The sequence below is a fragment of the Odontesthes bonariensis genome, chromosome 21, assembly GCF_027942865.1.
Source record: "Odontesthes bonariensis isolate fOdoBon6 chromosome 21, fOdoBon6.hap1, whole genome shotgun sequence".
Lineage (NCBI taxonomy): Eukaryota > Metazoa > Chordata > Actinopteri > Atheriniformes > Atherinopsidae > Odontesthes > Odontesthes bonariensis.
The window spans coordinates 30,445,182-30,464,694 of record NC_134526.1 but is presented as its reverse complement, the minus strand read 5'-3'; the positions used below and the strand labels follow the sequence as shown (position 1 = coordinate 30,464,694).

The 19,513-nt window shown below is 42.3% G+C and overlaps 1 protein-coding gene across 1 annotated transcript; it reads right to left on the bottom strand.

The window, feature by feature from the left end:
• Positions 1 to 35: 35 nt before the first annotated feature.
• scaf1 (SR-related CTD-associated factor 1) lies at positions 36 to 12,171 on the bottom strand. Its single transcript, XM_075453779.1, has 6 exons — positions 11,999 to 12,171; positions 4,275 to 7,628; positions 3,764 to 3,846; positions 2,151 to 2,447; positions 1,920 to 2,048; positions 36 to 1,031 (listed from the first exon to the last, which is right to left on the bottom strand). Exons 2-6 carry the CDS (start codon positions 7,540 to 7,542, stop codon positions 873 to 875), a joined length of 3,936 nt encoding a protein of 1,311 aa, XP_075309894.1. The 5' UTR covers positions 7,543 to 7,628; positions 11,999 to 12,171; the 3' UTR covers positions 36 to 872.
• Between the last annotated feature and the right edge of the window lie 7,342 nt (positions 12,172 to 19,513).

The window sequence follows — 19,513 nt, the reverse complement described above, 5'->3', positions numbered from 1 at the left end:
GACGCAGTAGGGGGTAAGTCAAATTTAATAAATGATATTGCTAATATGGGATGTCATACAGCTTCATGGCAAAAGAGGCGAACTATCCCTTTAATGTGTCAACATGAGATGATAACCTTAGACAGAAATGAGGCATCTTTGAAATTCATACTGCTAACTTGTAACATCTTAATATTTAAGTCGTAAGATTTTTTTTTATTCTGCTTTGTCTTAATTTGCTCATTATAACCAGTGAAAATCATCCTGATATCTGGAAATGATGCCTTTGAATACGGTTTCCTCTGGGAATCCCCTAATTCCCCCATATGTTTCAGGCTGTTAAGCTGTTGTTGGGACATTTACACTTTGAGAGTCATTCAGGTCACATGTTTATATTTGGTTGGTCAAGTTATTTTATAAAGAGATTTTATAACATTGTCAACCTCAGTAACACATGCATAAAATACAGACAACAAGAGAACTCAAAGGTTAAAATTCAGTTGTACAGCTCACTGAAAGCTTACGCTTGCATACAGCCTGCAAAGAGACAGGCAGATGTTGGGAAGATGGAGGGCATCTCATCTCCCCTCAGCCTAAACTAAAGAAAAGATCTGAAAAGATATTTATTGCAAGGTTGTGTATTGAGCCGTAGTATTTCACACAAGACAGCTTCCTGAAACTATTCATGATACAAACTATATTTGAGATGTATTTACAATTAGAATATAGAAATACAGGAACAGAACTCTACAATAACATGAAAGTACAAACAAAATGGCCTTGGAAAACAATAAAAATATTAGATGAAAACAATCAGTTGACAGTATGGATGTTCAGCCCTTCTGGGCTGTGTGAGTGGGACAGTCAGGAAAGAAAAAAAGAAAGAAGTCTTATCAGGCAGAGGAATGTAGTGATCCTGGCTCCCTGTCATCCCTCTCTTCCTCATCCATCCTACGACCATGTTTCCGGAAGTACTTGTAGCGTTGGACATACAGCTTTACAAGGTTGCTGACTTTGACTGGGTTGATTTCTCCAGTACGACTGTGGCAGATCTGAGGGGGTAACAGTTCGGATTAGATGGCCTGTGTTAACTGGAGGGCATTGTTCTGCATTTTATTCAAGTGGTTACACTGAAAGACTAGAACTGTAAGATTTTTAGCAAGATAGTAAGCACTACTCAATATCCCAGTTTTAACCTTGTAGCACCCAAGCATATGAATAATCATTGAAAAAAAATCATTTTGGCTCTTCTTGCATCTTTTTGGGTGGGAATAAACCAATATTTTTGGAATTTTTTGGGATTGGGCTATTTTTGATCATTTTAGGAAATGTTGCATATTTGCAACTGTGGGCTTTCCTGATTAATTTTGTAATAATACTATTTGGAGACCGCTGTGAAAGGTGGACAAAGCCAAACCACACCAAACGAGACCAGAACGAACTAGAACAGAGCACCGCAAAGCAGAGTGTAATTCACTGACCCAAGAAAATAATTGCTGTGACAACTGTCGGCACATAAAATGTAATGTAAAAAAATATTACACATGAATGTAAATAATGTATGTAAATTTAAAAAAAAATGCAATGTAATGCAATGCAATGTAAATAAAAATATAATGTAAATAAATAAAAAGCTTGTTGCATATCTGCAACTGTGGGTGCTACAAGGTTAACAAACATTTATTTTTTTTAATTATTTTTTGGGGCTTTTATGCCTTTAATGGACAGAATAGTTGAAGAGGGACAGGAAGCAAGAGGCAGAGAGAGGGGGAATGACATGCAACAAAGGGCCGTCCAATGTGGGACGCGAACTGGGGCCAGCTGCAGCGAGGACTACATCCTCTGTACATGGGGCGCCTGCTTAACACACTACGCCACCGACCGCCCCCAGTTTTAACAAACATTTTAAAAATACATTGGTTTAGTGTACTGAGACTGACCTTATGCACAGCTTTTCTGAGGATGTCTTTGTATTCATCTTTGTTGATGTCTTTGCGCTGATAGTAAGGTTTGATAGCAAGCTTCACTTCCTCTACAGCCCGCTCTTGTGTGTGTAGCTTCTTCAGATACTAAATAATTATGCAGCAGTCATGTTAAAATAACAATCATAATCACATAACAGCATTAAAGACAAAAGTAATACAATATCGAGTCATGAGTTTCGGCTGTACCTTATCTGGGTCTTTGCTCTCATTGTCCCATCCAGCATCACCAAAGCTCCCAGTCACTCCTGACAGTCCCACAGACATAGAGGGTGGGGTCTGTGCACATCCACCACCTATGGAGGGGTGTATGTGAGAAGGTGGAGTTTTGGTGCAGCCAACCAATGGGAGAGAGCTGTGGAGGATGAACTGGGCTGGGCTAAGACCAGGAGGTGGCAAAGCAGGAGGGGGAGGGATCTGTGAGGAAGAGGAAGCTGAGGATGGGGCGTGCTGCTGGGATTGGCTCTGATTGGACTGTGAGAAGATCTGCTTGAGAGAAAAAGTACAAATCAATAGCCATCCAAGTCATTGAAGCTCAAGCTCAAAGCTCAGCTTTGTTTTCTTATTAAAAACCATTTCATTCAAAGTTTTTTGGGACATCAAAGATTGAAAAGAAGGGGTTTCAGTACATTCTATTTGGGATGTCAAAACAAAAAAGAAACAAACAATACTTGTCTACTAATTGACCCTGAAAATTCAAATCTATCAATTTGTAGTAGTATTGATACTTAAGCCCCGTTTCCACTATGCAGTCCGGTACGGGTCGGTTCAGAACGGTTCGCTTATTTCAGTGTTTCCACTACCACGAAAGCGTACCGGTCCCATGGAACCCGTTACCATGTCTGTAACCCTTCTGCTTGGGGTACCGAGCACACAGGACCGGTTCCAGGCTCTGCTCTCCGTTGTTGGTGAGGAGGCTGTGCAGCGGGAGCTCGATGGCGCTGTGCCAAACCAAAAAGTTTTCCAGCTGATTGCCGCAAAAATGGCGGAGAGTGGTTTCAACCGGACCGCGAGCCGGTGTGGCATTAAGCTGAAGAAGCTGAAGAAGCTTCGGAGCGATCGACGTAGTGATGCTTCGGCACGCACTCCGCCCACCCCTGAGGGTCCCCTTTGTACAGTGGGAACGAAAAGCTGACCCCAAAGCGAGGAAACGAGGCTTTAGAGTGCACTCTTCTCATTCTCAAGTTGACCCACAACTTAACTGCACCGCTGCAGACAGGCATTATGCCTTTAATGGACAGGACAGTTGGAGAGACAGGAAGCAGGTAGCAGAGAGAGGGGGAATGACATGCAGCAACAGGCGTCCGATGCGGGACTCGAACCGGGCCAACTGCAGCGAGGACTGTAGCCTCTATACATGGGGCGCCTGCACAACAGAACGGCTATGTGGGATTCTACAGCACCCCTTCAACCTTAGCCCATAACTACCGAGCAGTAAACACCGTAACAGGCGCGGCTATCGGCAAGTGGCAATCGCGGAATGATACAAAGGGAGAGAAAATGGTGCCAAGCGATTGTGAGGTCTGACTTTTTCCTGGAGAACGATTTTGTGATGCAAATGTATTACTCTTTTGAAAGCATTTTATTTTGAGAAGCAAAATGCTTTATTTTTTAAGCCCCAGCCAACTAGCCGGACTACCTTCGTCAACGCCAAAACGCGTCCGGAACTGGGCTCACAGGACGCAGCAGGGGGTAAGTCAAATTTAATAAATGATATTGCTAACATGCGATGTCATACAGCTTCATGTCAAAAGAGGCGAACTATCCCTTTAAGACAGCATCTGTTGCTCAGATTATCCCACCTGGTTTGTTGCTTGAATTAACTCCTGCGCTTTTGCTCTATTGGCAATATTGGCCTCCTCCATTTTGAAGAGTAGAGCAGTCACTGAAAGGAGGAAAGATTTGGATCATTATTTAAAAAAAAAAAAAAAAAAAAAAAAAAGGAGTTGTACTTATAGGGCTACACATCTGTGGATAAACATACGTTGCCAGTCAATGCAGTTTAATCTAATATTGGCATCTCCCGTAGCCTACATGTGAGAAGTATGTAAATCATAGTGAGTTAAGAAAATAATAGGTCACAGCTAAACTTTTGAATGACCTAAATGTCAAGTTAGGTCTTCCAAAATAGCGAAAAACAACGATAAAGAATAACACTTGAAGTACAGAATTTCTATCAAAAGCTAGAATGAAAAAGAAATGGACTGATATGAGTGGAAGATGTATTAACTTCAAAACAGTTAGCTCACTGAAAGTGTGAATATTCCACAATATTCATGGCAAACTTCTGTACAGCATTCAAGGGAAACTTACATGCTAAAACACCACCAGTTGTGCAGTCCACTCCAGTTTGCAGACTCCAGGGGAGGGCAGATGCTGCTAGAGGGGCAGGGGGAGGAGGAGGCTTACTTGCAGATGAGGAGGACACTGAGGATGAGGTGGAGGGGTCTGATGAAGACAGAGGAACAGAGAGGGAAGCAAGACCGCAGCTTGCTGATGAAGATGAGCAAGGAGGTGAGGACAGAGATTTTGGTACATCATCTGGAGGTGGGGGCTTGGCAGCTGGCGTAGACAAAGCATTGCCAAGACTAGCTCCATGGGAAGTGGGTAGGCTGGATGGACTATAGGCTAGGGGAGCGGGGCTGGTCTGAATAGGATGATCATCAGCTGGGAAAGAAGGGTCTGGTGTCTTACAGCTACTGTCCACGGTCTGAGAGTCTGGTGAAGACTCCCTGGTGTCACGCAAAGAAACAATAGATGGTGGGGGGGTGTGTGGAGGAGAGGTGGGGGGTGGGAGCACACTGGTGGAGGAGGATGTAGAGGAGGATGAGGAACAGGGTGTAGGGCCAGGTTGGCCAGTTTGTGGACTGACTAACTTGCTCTCCTCTCCACCAGCTGACTGAACATCAAAGGAGGATCCACCCCAGCATTCAGACATAGCTTTTGTTTGGCAGCCATCTCTATCAGTCCTTCTTACAGTTCCACCTTTCTCTCTAGTCTTCTTGACCAAGCGACGGCGGCGCTTGGTTATAAGAGATGATGAAGGAGAGGATGCAGAGGAGGAGGTGGATGTGATGGAGCTAGGTTTTGTTTTCTTGGATTTCAGTTCTGAAGGACTGGTTAAGGATGATGGCGGTGCAGCCACCACTTTACTGCGACCACCCAGTGACAGTGGCTCTGAGCAAGGTTTGAGGAATGGTGACCTGCTTTCATTGTCCCTACAGAAGACTACTGCAATTGAGCCACCCACCACTGAGCTCCCAGCACCCCCTCCTGTACCTCCTGTCCCTAGAAGGTCCATGCTTAGCTTTCCAGAACCAACTGAAGTTCCTGTGGTGCTGCTCACACCCTCACGCACCAGCACAGACACCTTTGACTGAAGCTTACCTTTCCGACCACTGCCACTCTCTTTTTTGGATTTAACAGAACGATTAAAATCCTTTCTACTACCTTTGTCACGGTCTTTGTCTTTTCCCACTTTTCTTGCACGCTTAACTAGGGGGAGGCCTGATGAGATAGAGGCGGAGCCGGAGGTGACCATTAGCGAAGAGAGGCATTTTCTTGTGGTTCTATTGGTGGAGGATTCAGATTTCTTTAGTGCGTAAGACTTCTTTTTTGGGCGATTTTGCTCCGTCTTGGGGGCAGTTTTAGCTGTAGGACTGGGGATTGGTGGTTCTGGAGGCAGAGGTGCAGGAGGTGTATCCTCCAAAGAGGGGTAGTCTGAATCCAAAGCTTCACCATCCAATGACAACATGTCAATTTCCAACTTATCTGAGTAGCGGTCTGACATGTAGCTGTGATACCTTGGTGGTGAGAGTGACCGTGATTGGCTGTGACAACTTCCCTGGTCCTCCATGTCTCCAGTTAAGTTCCATTTTCTTTTCTTTCTCTTGTAGGGATCGACAACCTGCGTGGAACGACAGGGAGATGATGGGGTGAGTCTTGGAGAGCCAGGTACAGTGGTAGTGGTAGTAGTGGTAGTGACTGTGATGGTTCGCTTGATAGCAAAGAGGTCAGACCCATTGAGATCTTGAATAGATGGAGGGACAACAGGACGGCCATCCCGTCGGCGTTCCCTCTCGTGGTGTTTGTCTCTACCACCTTCCTTCTTTTCCCTATTTCTTTTGGCCCTCTTTGAAATACCCCGCTCTCTGCTGTTTGAATGCCTTTTCCCCCTCAAGTCCCTCTCACTCTTTCTAGAGCTAGATTCTGGTAGCCTTTCATTTCTTCTATGGCTACTGCTTCGATTGTGATCTCTCTCTCTGTCTCTAGCTCTGCCTTTACCTTTATCTCGGCCTCTTTCCCTGTCTCCCTCTCCAATTCTGTCTCTGTCTTTATCTCTTTCCCTGTCTCTGTGTCTTTCCTCCGATAAGCTAGAACAAGAGCGCCTAGAGTGGCCCCCTTTTTTTAAAGAGTTGCTGGGTCGTGAGACCTCTGGGCTACCGTGCTGTCTTTTCTTCCTCTTCGGACTATTGCTCCTGCTTTTCCTCCTTGCTTTAACCTCCTTCCCAGCTTTGTGTTCTCGCTCCTTTTCTTTGCTCCTCTCTTGATCTCCTTCTTTGCCTTTCCTTTTCTTTTTTCTTCGAACCTCCTTTTCTCCAGCATTCCTTTCCTTGCTTTTCTGTTTGCCGCGATCCTTGGAACCCCCAGAGGACTTGTGGTTCTTGCTGTTTTGCTCGACAGGTGGTGTGAGAGGGGAAGAAGATGAAGAAGCTTGAGGAAGGGAGGGAGGCAGCAGTGGCTGAGGAGAGAGGGGAGAAGAAGCAGGAAAGGATAGATATCTTTCCTTTCTCCTGTTGACAAGTTTCTTTCTCAGATCCTCCACTCTAACCACAGGCTCATCCTCAAGTTTCCCATCATCCTCCCAGTTTGCCTCAGTGCACACAGACACAAATTCATCTCCATCAAGCACCCGGAGAATGCGCTCTGGGTTTGATCCAAAGTAGGAGATATCTGGAGTATTTGGGGACAACACTTCTGCAACAGGTCTCTTGGTTCCATCTCTGTCTACAATTCCGACTATCTCTCCCTCCTCGATCTCAGAATAATCAGAGTCAACTTTCTCCATCTGTCTTCTAGCTTTTTTGGTGCTATTTTCCACTCTTCTCCTCTGAGGTAAGTGGGTTGTCTGACTTCCCAGATCAGTCAAATTGTCTGTGGAATCTGGAGGTTCTTCCTCTTTCTTTCCATCGTTTACCTCAGCATTTCTTCTCATCATCCTCCCTTCCTCATCTGTTCTGTCATCCACATCTGATGCTGGAGAGCCAGTGGGGTCAAAAGGGTCATATTTCTCCCCTTCCCCTTGCTCACCCTCTGCCCTTCTTTCATTATCTCCATCAGTTGTGTTAAAAGAATTACGTATCTCCCTTTTCTTGCCATCTTCTTCACAATCAACACTTTGCTTCATTGGCATGTGAGTAAAGTAATCCAAAGAGGTGGTATAGGAGGGAGGTTTGGCAAGAGACTGAGTAGCTAAAGAGGTGGAAGAGGAGGACACCCTGCCCACCTCTTTCTGACTTTTTACAAGGTAAAAAGTGGTAGATGGCTTCCTTTTGAAGCCTGGTGTTGGAGTCAAGTCCATGAACTAGGAAAACTGTCCACGTAGAAGCCTTTGGGAATTAGAGGATAGAAGGCCTTACTTGACAAAAAAAGGTTCCAGGAGAAAACCTAGTAAAAAAGAAAGGTATTCAAGTTACAATTTTTTTGTAAAGAATTTTGACATCTTCTTGACCAAAATACACAAGCATTAATGTTTGTAAGAAAATAAAACGTAAGACTTCACTTAAGTCTGTAATTAATAATTAAGAACATGTTTTATGAACAAGCTGAACAAACTATAGAACCATAAGCCAAAACCAGAAAAAGAGTAAGAGAGAGAGATGGGGAGGGGGGCTAACCTAATTAAAGAGAGAAAAATGAGATTGAATATTTGAGAATATGTAACTCGTGAAATAAATGTAGAATTTTAGTCATGTTGGTAGGGCTGAGCAATATGACATCATATTATAAAGAATTTATCTTCCTAATTGAAGAAGAAGAACTGAAGAACTGTCTCCCACCCACCCTGGACCCATACCAGTTTGCCTACCGCAGCAATAGGAGCACAGAGGATGCAGTTTCCGTTGCGCTACACTCTGTGCTCACACACCTGGACAATAATAACACATATGCACATATGCACGGATGCTGTTTGTTGATTTCAGCTCAGCATTCAACACTGTCCAAGATAAACTGTTAAACTGCAAGTTAAACTGCAAACTTAGAGACCCGGGTCACAGCATCTCCGTCACTGGATAATGGATTTGACCAACAGACCCCAGTTTGTTAGGTCAGGACACACCTGCTCCACCACCACCACACTCAACACAGGCGTACCACAGGGCTGTGTTCTGAGCACATTCCTCTACTCCCTGTTCACCTATGACTGCAGACCTGTACATGGGTCTAACGCCATCATCAAGTTTGCAGATGATACAACGGTGATCGGCCTCATCAGCAACAACGATGAGACAGCCTACAGGGAGGAGGTACAGCATCTGGTGTTCAAACAACAACCTGCACCTCAACACCAGCAAAACAAAAGAACTCATTGTGGACTTCAGGACAAAAAGAGGGAGCACACACAACCCCATTCACGTAAATGGGATGGCTGTTTAACGTGTCTCCAGCTTTAAGTTCCTGGGGACCCACATCTCGGAGGACCTCTCCTGGACCACTAACACCTCCAGTCTTGTAAAAAAAGGCTCACCAGCGCCTCTTTTTCCTGAGGACACTGAGGCGACACCACCTGTCTTCAGATGTCCTCAGAAACTTTTACAGCTGTGTGAAAGAGAGCATCCTGACCAACTGTGTGGTATGGTAACTGCTCCGTCACAGACAGGAAGTCACTAAAACAGGTGACAATTCTCTCAATATAGATGTATATATTACCACTGCACTTTAATCCGTATATTTATTTGTATTTCATTGCATCTGTAATTACTAATCTGTAAAAATGCACTATATTACATTATTGCTTTCACTTGCACATTACTTAATTTATTTATTGCTGCTATTTGCACTTCTGGTGAGATGCCAAAACTACTTTCCGTTATGCTATACTTGTATATGTGTAATGACAATAAAGTTGAATCTCATCTTATCTCATCAATTGATTGATCTCCATCATGGTATAGAAGTGATTATACTATCGATGTCTATGTGTAATGACAGATTTTTTTAGCAGTATTCAATACAACTGTATTTACAGTTATATCCATATTTACAACCCATTATTACATAACTAAATCTATCTGTAACCTTTTGCACTCTGTACCTCAAATACTGAACATTTACTTCTTATCATATGTGATATGTGTCGATATAACCATATTGATATTATATATCATATTCATACAATATTCTAAGCTTTTGCACATTCTGGTTACATATCCATAGCATATTATTTGTCCCATTCTGTTTTTTTATTTTAAATTTTTTTCTACATCAGTTTTTTTTATTCTATTGTACTGGACTGCTATGATGACTTAATTTCCCTTCGGGGATGAAAAAAGTCATCTTTCTATCCATCTATTTACATGCCATCTGTAGACCACAGAGAAGATTCACTAAAATGGTGGAAGTTCCACAAAATGAACCTTCCTAGGTTGTTCAAACTAGCACAAAAATAACAAGTTCTGCATCAGAAAGAGCTTTTACCACTCGTGGTAATGTGGAAAGCGCATCGCTCCTGTCTGAAACCTGAAAAGGTTGATATGCTTGTTTTCTGGGAAAATAACCTGTGAACTGATAAAGGAAACATTTGTACACAGTGAAGTTGTGAGTAAAATGGCCATGTTCAATAGAGATGCACCATCGGTCAACCGATCGCGCCCCTATCGGTTTTGATCGGAGTTCTCAAAATAGATCAAAACAGGCCGATCAGATGACGTTATACATACAACAACAAACCGCCGCCAGGGCATGCATTCCCACTTCTCAGACCAAGGTCTCCTAAGGGGGCGTGGCAGTCTACATCGAAAGCTGGGCAGGCGAGGAGGAAGGGGGAGAGTAAAAAAAAACCCATCAATGCTGAAAATGGCGTTGCCGGTATAGGAGTTTTACAATTTGTCCGAAAATGACAACAAATTTGCAGTTTGCAAGGCGTGTGCAAAGCAGATACCTCGAGGAGGGAGGCTGTGTGAAATATGGCACAGCCTGGAATAAAACAGTGGTCAATTCATGATACTTTCTCATCTCCTAATTTTTATACTTAATAATATAATGTCAATGTTGTGTACATGAGACAACAATATTGAAGAATTTATGGATTTGACGCTGTGATCGGTAATATCGGGATTGGCAGATAGTGCTTTTGGTGATCGGCGGCATCGGCCCCCAAAATCCTGATCGGTGCATCTCTAATGTTCGAGAAGCTTGAGAGAGTCATTTCTATTCATTGACTCCGATGTTGTTATGCCATGCACATTTTACATGTACTTGAAGTGTTCCCGTTTTAGACAAAATGCAAAGCAGTATCTTTCTTTTTTATTTCAAAATGTCTATTTTCTTTATTTTTCCATTTGTGATTTCGGTTTTTTAATTTTGTGATCGTTTTCTAACTTTATTTTCATAGCCCTGTGCATTTCAGTTGTTGTTTGTGATATTGTGTTAATTCTGAATTACACATTTCAGCAACCCTCATTTATTTGACTCTTTCTTGATACCCAACTAATCTGCATAATATGTCATGTATCGTATCACATATTCCGATATTGACCGTAACAAGCCCAATACATTTTTTCCTAAATCTTGCAGCTTTAAAACATACAGACACACATACATACATACATGACCATTGCAACCCATCTTGATAGGATACTCGTACTTTTAGTTGCAGCATCCACATGAGCTGTACTAATGCAATGATCCAGCCATGAGATTATATGACAAGCCCCTCTAATATAACTGTCAGCGTTATCCAATTAACAAGATAAAATTATTATATCGACAACACTGAGGTATTTGATTTGCAAACAATGAGATCCTATTTGTTACATCTGCATTAAGGTCTCCAATAATATAGATACCAGAAGCAACATCCTTTTGAATGAAGAACTGATTAAAAACTATCTCATTTAAAAATCCACCTGCATTCAGATAGTTTTCATAAGCCATGTATACATTAATAGCAATTAACTCCTTCTTGGTGTTCATAAGCTCATTTGCAAAAACACCAGGCAACACCGGGCCTAAACCAATACATCCATGGCCTAAACACATTTAATAAGGAATCAAGACTCTTGTTCCACAAGATGGCTACTCCCCCTGGAATTCTACCTCTATTCCCATACAATGGTCGTTGTCGATTCTCCCACCCCATAGAAGTTATCACTGACTGAATTTAGTTTACCTACATATTGTAGTAATAAATATGACAGTCCTCCAGAGGTTTGTCAGCAACCATTAGGCGAGCTTTATCCTCTGCTCCGTGAACCAGGTGCAGGCCACGACAGTTGGGATGCAAGACCCCTTAGAGTCGGTTGCAATATAGTAAGTGTTCCGTGCACCAAAAGCCATGCTCATTCCATTTCACGCAGCTTTTGATCCAATAAAATACTATTTCAACATTAACTCGATATCATCATATTATACGTGTTCAACATCAACGTTATTCTGGAGTATAACAGACAAGTGTATAACTTGTCTTATGCAGTGTATAACTTGAATGCCGGTGTAACTTTTTATTGGTTTGAATAAACAGAATTTGTTTTAAAATGACAGTTAATGCATCTGTGCTCAGCAATGTTAGCATTATGGTTGACTCTTTCAGGTTAGCTAAAGCCGCTGGTTGACTGACATATTTTACAATATTTGCGTTGAATTGTTTATTGTACATTTAAATATCAGGTTTTGTGGCTGCTCTAAAATATACTTGAATTGTTTAGAGACGCATATGTTCTTAAAAATATATGTAATGGAGGTATTCAGTTAACAAGGTAGCTAATTTAGCATCACAACAATCAGGCAGTAAGAAGGGCTGAGTGCTGTTGAGTTACCTTCAGTCCGCTAATCTTCCGTCTAAGATCACGGCCCCCGTCTTGCATTCATACAGTTTATAAGAGAATGAGTCAATCTTTTTTTTTTTTAAAGCAACAACAGCTGTTTAACGTTTTAAGAGCGCAGCAACAGCCCAATTTCATTAGTCGCCGCCATCTTCCTTCCCCTCAAATCGGATGACAAAGAATGATGGGAAATCGAGTTTTGTTTGCAGCCACCGCAGCTCTGGCCACTCTGTAGACTTCTTGTGGAGATTTAATGCAGAAACTCCAAGTCAGCCTTGCCGTGTCAATGCAGCATTGCTGGCAATATATTTAAAGATGTATTCTGTACTGAGAAACGGTTTGGGGTCCTTTGGGGTGGATTATTACACTTATCCAATAAAGTTACAGTGATAATATTTAGCCAGTGGTATTTTGACAGTGGTGTTTCATTCATTCATCTTTTTTTCTAATAATACACGTACACAGGGGCGTGGCTACGGGGGGTGGGGGGCTGCCCCCCTGAGAAATGCCCTGTCCATCCAAAGAAAACTGGCCAGAAAAAAGGCCACGATTTATTATCTCTGTTTGTGTCTTGTATTGATAGAATAAATGCAGGTGGTGATTTAAAAAAAGCATATATCTGCAAAGTTTATAGCTTTCTTTATTTTTTTGTTATCGTGTTTCCCCCCTCCGTAACCTTAACCTGTAACCTTGTATATAATGATCTGAAATGTAAACTTAATGAAGGTAATAAAAAGCTGGAGTTGGCTGGATGTCTTGCCCCAAGTATCTACTTGAATTTAAACCCTCAATGGAGAATGTGGAGCATGTTAAACAAAAGCTATTGCATCCTAAAGTCCTGGTCTAAAAACAAATAGGACATATTTGCAACATGGCGAAGGGGTTAAAGGGCAGAACAATCGTCAAAACTGCTTTCCAGTTGGTTCGTTTGAATAGAGGGCGTGTCTGTCAGTCCTCCTCCATTCAAATAGCACAACGCTGTGTGGGAGTTTACTTTAAGCCCATACAGTATTCTGTAACAATTCTATTTCTTTGAACGTTGGCACCTTTTTTTTTGTGTATTTTTCCTTCTTTTTTCTTTCTTCTTCAAGTTCTTGTAGTTCAGCTATTTGCCTCTTGAGCTTATTTTTTCTCTTCTGTCCTTCTTCCGAGCCACCATAAAAAACAAAACAATAAAAGTTGATTTTTTTGTCTGGAAGGTTAGGCCATTTTCCTCCTCCCCTCCCTGTTTCTAAAATGACATTGTGAATCATTTCCATAACACATCACTGTTGACTACCCATTGCCCTAACCTCGAAGATCTTGGCAGCTCTGGGTGACCTCCCTGGTCTGGACTCTGTGGAGGAGTGCTCAAGTTCTTGAGCACTTCTCTCTTCTCCTTGCTCCTATGCTACGCTGCTACCACATTTTTATTTTCTTACGGTTCTTTTCTGCCCAGTTGATCTCTCTGAGCTAAAACCAACAAAAGTCTCTCCTAAACCATCAACTTGTATTTTAGACCCAATCCCAACCAGACTGTTCAAGGAGGTTTTCCCATTAATCAACACTTCCATATTGGATTTAATCAATCTGTCTTTGTTGACAGGATATGTACCTCAGCCTTTTAAGGTTGCTGTAATTAAACCTTGACTTTAAAAAACTACTCTTGATTCAGAAGTGTTACATTGTGCGGTAACATGAAAACTCTGGAATCTATCGGATAAATATGACTTAAAGCAACCTGCAGCACTGAGATCCAACAGGACAAGCACAGACACAAGTCCGCTATCAGAGGCTAAGAGGAGATCATTGGTAACTTTCAGCAGTGCAGTTTCTGTGCTATGATGCACTCTGAATCCTGACTGAAACTCTTCAAACAGATTATTTCTGTGTAAATGATCACAAAGCTGAGCAGCAACTATTTTTTCAAGAACTTTAGACAAAAAAAGAGAGATTGGATATAGGTCTATAATGAGCTAACACTTCTGAATCAAGAGTAGGTTTTTTAAGTCAAGGTTTAATTACAGCAACCTTAAATAAAATAATATTGACAAGTAGATATGTTTAGTATTGTACTATGACCATCCATCTGAAATTGGTGCAGATTGTATGTTTTATGTGTCTGCTATAATGAATATAAGTTGTCCCTTTTTTTTTTCCATAGCGAGAAATCAAGATTCACCATGCTGTCATGGACACATCATCCAGCAAAAAGTTCCAGTTTACATAATAAGGGACAAGGGTAGTCAACTTATTACCTGTCTGCACAACACATTTGAAGTTGCTGTGGCAAACAAGTTAAGAGTAATGAAAGTAAGCAAAGGTCCAGTAAACAACTTTCTTTAAAATGGCAAAACATCAAAATTCAATTTGTAAAAGGTAAAGCTTTTGATAACTTGTAATGACGAGGGGCTTATGTTTATACTGACCAAGTTTCAGGTTGATATGATAAAATGTGTAGGAAGAGTTAGTTATGTACGTAAGGTCTTACAAAAAAGCCAGAATTACATGTAAAATAAGACTTCGATTCAAAATGACCAACATTGATCTAGCATATGGCTCCATATATGACTTTTCTGGTCATCATGTAATACTGAAAGCCCAAGTATCCACCATGCCTCTTGCTCCAGGTTGGCCTTGGTCACGCTGAGAATCAGAGTTTCCTTGTGGTCTTCCTGGCAGTTGTTTGTATAATGACCTCTTCACCCTGTATACCACAGACTTCAACTATTGCACAGAGACCTGCCATCTTCAGAAGTTTTCTGATGACTCTGCCATAGTTGGATGTATCAGCAGAGGTGATTAGTGTGAGTACAGGGCTGCTGTGGACAACTTTGCCACATGGTGTAAACAGAACCATCTGCAGCTCAACGAGGCAAAGACGAAGGAACTGGTTGTGGATCTGAGGAGAACAATGTGGACATTTTACAGGACTACAAATACCTGGGAGTAAACGTTGACAATAAACTGGACTGGGCAAAGAACACTGACTCCCTCTACAGCAGGGGTGCCCAACCTTTTTTGACCCAAGATCTACTTTTCAAGTAGCCAACCTCCCGAGATCTACCAGTCCAGTGTCAACATTGCAAACCCACACACATCATTCCCAGCCTGCAGTAACTCACTTAAACTAACCTTAATATGAACCAAACAGAAAAATAAACCAGATACACAACAGGTAGATCATAGTGAGGAGTGTAGAAGCTGGATGCAAGGTGTATGCAGGCTGCAAGGTGGTCATCAGTCATTGTTGATCTGTACTTGGACTTGATGATTTTCATGTGCGAGAAAGCAGACTCACACAAGTAAGTTGATCCAAAAGAGCTGTCAGGTTCAAAGCCCATCTTCTGAGATTGGGATACTTCTCCACCAGTAGTTTCCAGAACACTACATGCTGGTTGAGCGGATGTTGATCTGGCTTTGATCTCAATGTCATTTTGCAATGTCAGAATCTCATCCTCAAGAGCTGGAGCTTTCCAGGTCATAAAGTTATTCGAATTTGGCAGCAATGTCACCAACATCAAATCATGCACCAAATGGATAACACATATAGCTGGCTACAGGCTCGATGGATGCAAAGTCAGTGAAACGCCTCTCAAACTCTGACGAGATGCTCTGAACATGCTCCTCATAACGTGCACTGTCAAGCTGTGTCACACCTTTACCTTGACGTTGTAGTTCTGCTTGCATGTGAGGGAAGCTGCGCAGGTTACCACGCTTCAGTCTGCTTGACATCAGCTGTAGCTTTCTTTTAAACTTGTTTACTGAACTCATCATGTGACTACATCGTTACCCTGAAGGCTATGGAGAGCCCTCTCCGTCAACGGAGAGCCTCCCGGAGACGCTCTCCGTCGCTTGCGTGTGACGGAGACTCGTGGAGACCGCAATGGTTGTGATTGGTCGGCTAACAACATAATTTCCGGAATCACTTTTCCGGTTTAGCGCCTTCCTCTCACAACAACAACACCGCCATTTTTGAAAGAATTTACTGTGTGCCGGTCAGCATTTGGCACAAAATTATTTGCATTTCAAAATAATAAGCTCCAACTCCAACAACAGTCTTTCTCTCTCGCTCGCCATCGTTCACTGTGAGGAGTGGAACGGGGCCGGAAGGTAAACAATCAATCAACGACTTTCACGATAGACGTCGCGAGATTGGGTCGTTTAACGTAGCGACGCCTACTGATCGGGAGGTGAATTGCCTTGCGTATCCGACATCCCGACGGAGAACATCGAAAGGGCGGAGAGCTGACGGATAGTGACGGAGAAGCATACTGAGGCCTTTACCCTGCAGCTCTAAATTTAATTCATTGAGCTTGCCAGTGAGATCAGTGAGGAAAGATAAATCTAAAACCCACTGGTGGTCCTCTAGCTTTGTATGGTAATCCACATGTCCCCCCCTCCCTCCTCTATGATAGGTGCGCCTTACTCTCCCAATTGTATTGGTGGCACACTAATTATACACCTGATCCAGGTGTGGGGTTAAACTGTTTTAACCGTTGTTCATTCTTTGTCTTCTGCTTTGCCCTGATGAAGACCACGGAGATGGTTGTAACATGTTGGCATTTTATTATGATTAGCCAAAGTCATTAAAGGCTTTTTAATTTAATACCTTCTTCCTGTTCTACTTTTGAGTGCCTGGGACTTATTTCTTTTTTAGTAATCCACATGTTTTGAAAGCCTTATGAAGTCCTTGATTTCAGGCAGCAGCTCCGTAAATCTGGCCAAAAATTTACCTCTGCTTAACCACCTAACATCCGTGTGAAGCAGCAGGTCTGTGTGCTCAGCATCATTCTCCTCCAAGTGAGCTCGGAAAAGGCTTCTCTGCAGACTCCTGGCACCAACTGAACACACTATCTTCATCACAGTATTCATCACTTCTTTCATATTTAAAATATTTCCACACAATGCTTGCTGCTACTTAATTTGAATTTCCCCCATTGGGGGATGAATAAAATATTTTTCTATTCTATTCTTTAAATGGGTGCAGCTGTAACAAAAGAATTTCCCCCTGGGGATCAATAAAGTATTCTGTTTCTGATTATCATGAAAACAGTTTGTACTGTTTCTACTTCACTCATTTTATTCAATGTTTACTGTTTGATTAAACTTATATTTACCGTGGTTGTTTTTACATGCACCATAGAAATAAACCTTGACTTGACTTGTTATGACAGGTGCCTTTACATTTCTGTGTTCTTCTTTACGAAAGCCATTGGTGATATCAGATTCACAAATCACACATTTATTTTTTTTAATATCCTAATACTAACTCACTTTAAACCTTTCTGAAAATCACTTTACTGCTCTGAACAGATAAATTGAATAATAACTCTGCTGCAGTCCCAGTATCTGTTCCTCCATTGCTCGCTTCGCTCTGGATTTCCAAGCGAAATGATTTAGCTTTCCTCTGTAGACTCCACCGTTGACTTACCTTCTGCACCACAGCCAACCCCCAACCCCCACCTTCACTTGGACAAAGTACTCGCTGTGATTCTCTCTAACCATCCCTTTCCTCTCAGAGTCACCCGTTTCCCTGGATCCTCTCACCGGTTCACCTTCCTTTGAATAAACCTTGCCTTTTACTCAAATCTCCCAGTGTCTGTGCCTGCGCCCCCCTCCACTCCAGTGTTCACTAGCCTTTTCTCGTTCTCCACGTTCCTTTTCCACAGACTCCTCGATTTCCTACACCATAGAGCTATTAAAAGATAAAGTGCTGGACTGGTCACTAGCCTTTCTTTCAATTCCACTCAATTGACTCTGTCCCGTTTAACTCTTTTCAGGAGGACATTCGACCACCCTCTCCGTCAGGTTAATGCAGCTATGAGGTCATTGAATTCAAGGCAAGGGAACTGTTCTTTAGCAGAGTTCATTATAGACTTCCACATCTTAGCTGCAGTGGCAACTGCTTTTAGATGATAACAAACTGTTTGACATTTGACTGTGTGGCCTTGCTGTTTTTAAATCCTGATTTTCACATAAGTCATATGATTTGACTGTTTGGTCTCAGGCCTCAGGTGACAATTGTCTCAATTTGTTTTTCTGTGAAAGGAGCAAAGATTTGAAATGCTCTACGTGTTCATTTGAAATCTTCTGAACGTTTTTTTAAATAATATTTTTCTGACATGAACACAGACAACAAACAAAACAACATGGCCACTAAAACAAATTTCTGACTACTTATGTAAAATACACAGAATACATTCTGAGCAAATCGTCTGTCTGGCACAGTTCCAATCGTTCGGCCAGCTCCCTGTGGAATGCCCCGGTTGCTCGGAACCCCAGTGTGCACATCACCTGTGGAATGCCCCGGTTGCTATAGGAACCCCAGTGTGCACATCACCTGTGGGCACAGGCAGTGCATGGCTCCTCGCTGTGTTGCGCTCCAACGCCGGCCGCAGCTCAGCGCACAGTTCCAGGAGGATTGCCCTCGGGAACCGAAAGTGGCTGCTGAGCCAGTCGCCATCATGTGCCAGCAAATCTTCTCTGTCTCTGAACACACGCTCTCTTCGAAATTGCAGCATTTGCAAAGTCTTCCACTACTGCTAAAGCAGCCATTGTTTTTGCATTTCACCACTTTGCGCATGCTTTTATATCCAGTTGTGTAATTGCAGACACATGGGTGTGTTAATTGTTCATGTTTCAAATCTGCACATCACTCAGTCTGAGGACTAATTGTTTTCACATTTATTTATTATAACAGTTTCCCAACATCACCTCTAAGTGTCGCCAAAGAATCAACAGCTGTAGAAACATGCGTGCTGGCGTGAGGCACCGCACATTTCCACGGTCATTTCACTCTTGATACATCTGAACTTTGCCGTGAAAAAAAGCATAAGCCACGTTTTTGTACGTACGCACCCTTTGTACACGAGGCCACAGAACTGGACACCCAGATACGGATTTGAATGTGTAGCGTAAAAGCCCTTATTGAGGTGAATTGTACCAGAAAAGTGCTATAGAAATAGTCAATTTATCATTTTACTCTGAGAAGGGTCTGTAATATAACAATCACCTCTAAATAAACATCTCACTTAATAATTTTTTAAAGTATTAGGGTTGTATTTTTCTGGAATATTTTCTGTACACATACAGAATTTATTTTCTGTGTTTTGGAACGATTAGTCGACACCCAGAAACATGCTCTCAAACCACAGAAAAAAAATGACAAGCTGTCAAATTGATGCAGAATGCTAGCCTGGTGACGCCATCCTACGTACTTCCGCCCAAAGATTTTGGCTCCGCACATAGTCTGGCCAAATCCCCCTCCCTCGGTTCGCTCAGTGTTTCGCCAATCAGCAAACAGTTGCGAGTGGTGCCGCAGAACTCACGCGCGGAGTCCATTGTAGTCCATATAATTGTAGTTCAACCGCAGCGGAAATAAACATGGCGACGGAAGAACGCTAGAAGCTATCCATGAAGTTGTCTCAACTCCGGAGAGCATTACACAATTAAAACAAGAGCAAGAGGAATGCCTCGTCAATTTTGTTAGTGGCAAGGATGTCGTAGCTCTCCTTCCAACTGGCTTTG

What these genes read in the sequence shown, in the direction of transcription:
- scaf1 (XM_075453779.1), bottom strand. Translation starts at nt 7,542, where the DNA reads ATGGACTTGACTCCAACACCAGGCTTCAAAAGGAAGCCATCTACCACT. An exon ending in AACTGGTGGTGTTTTAGCAT is followed by an intron (nt 3,847 to 4,274) that starts GTAAGTTTCCCT and finishes TCCTCCTTTCAG; the next exon opens with TGACTGCTCTACTCTTCAAA. An exon ending in TCAGAAAAGCTGTGCATAAG is followed by an intron (nt 1,032 to 1,919) that starts GTCAGTCTCAGT and finishes TTACCCCCTCAG; the next exon opens with ATCTGCCACAGTCGTACTGG.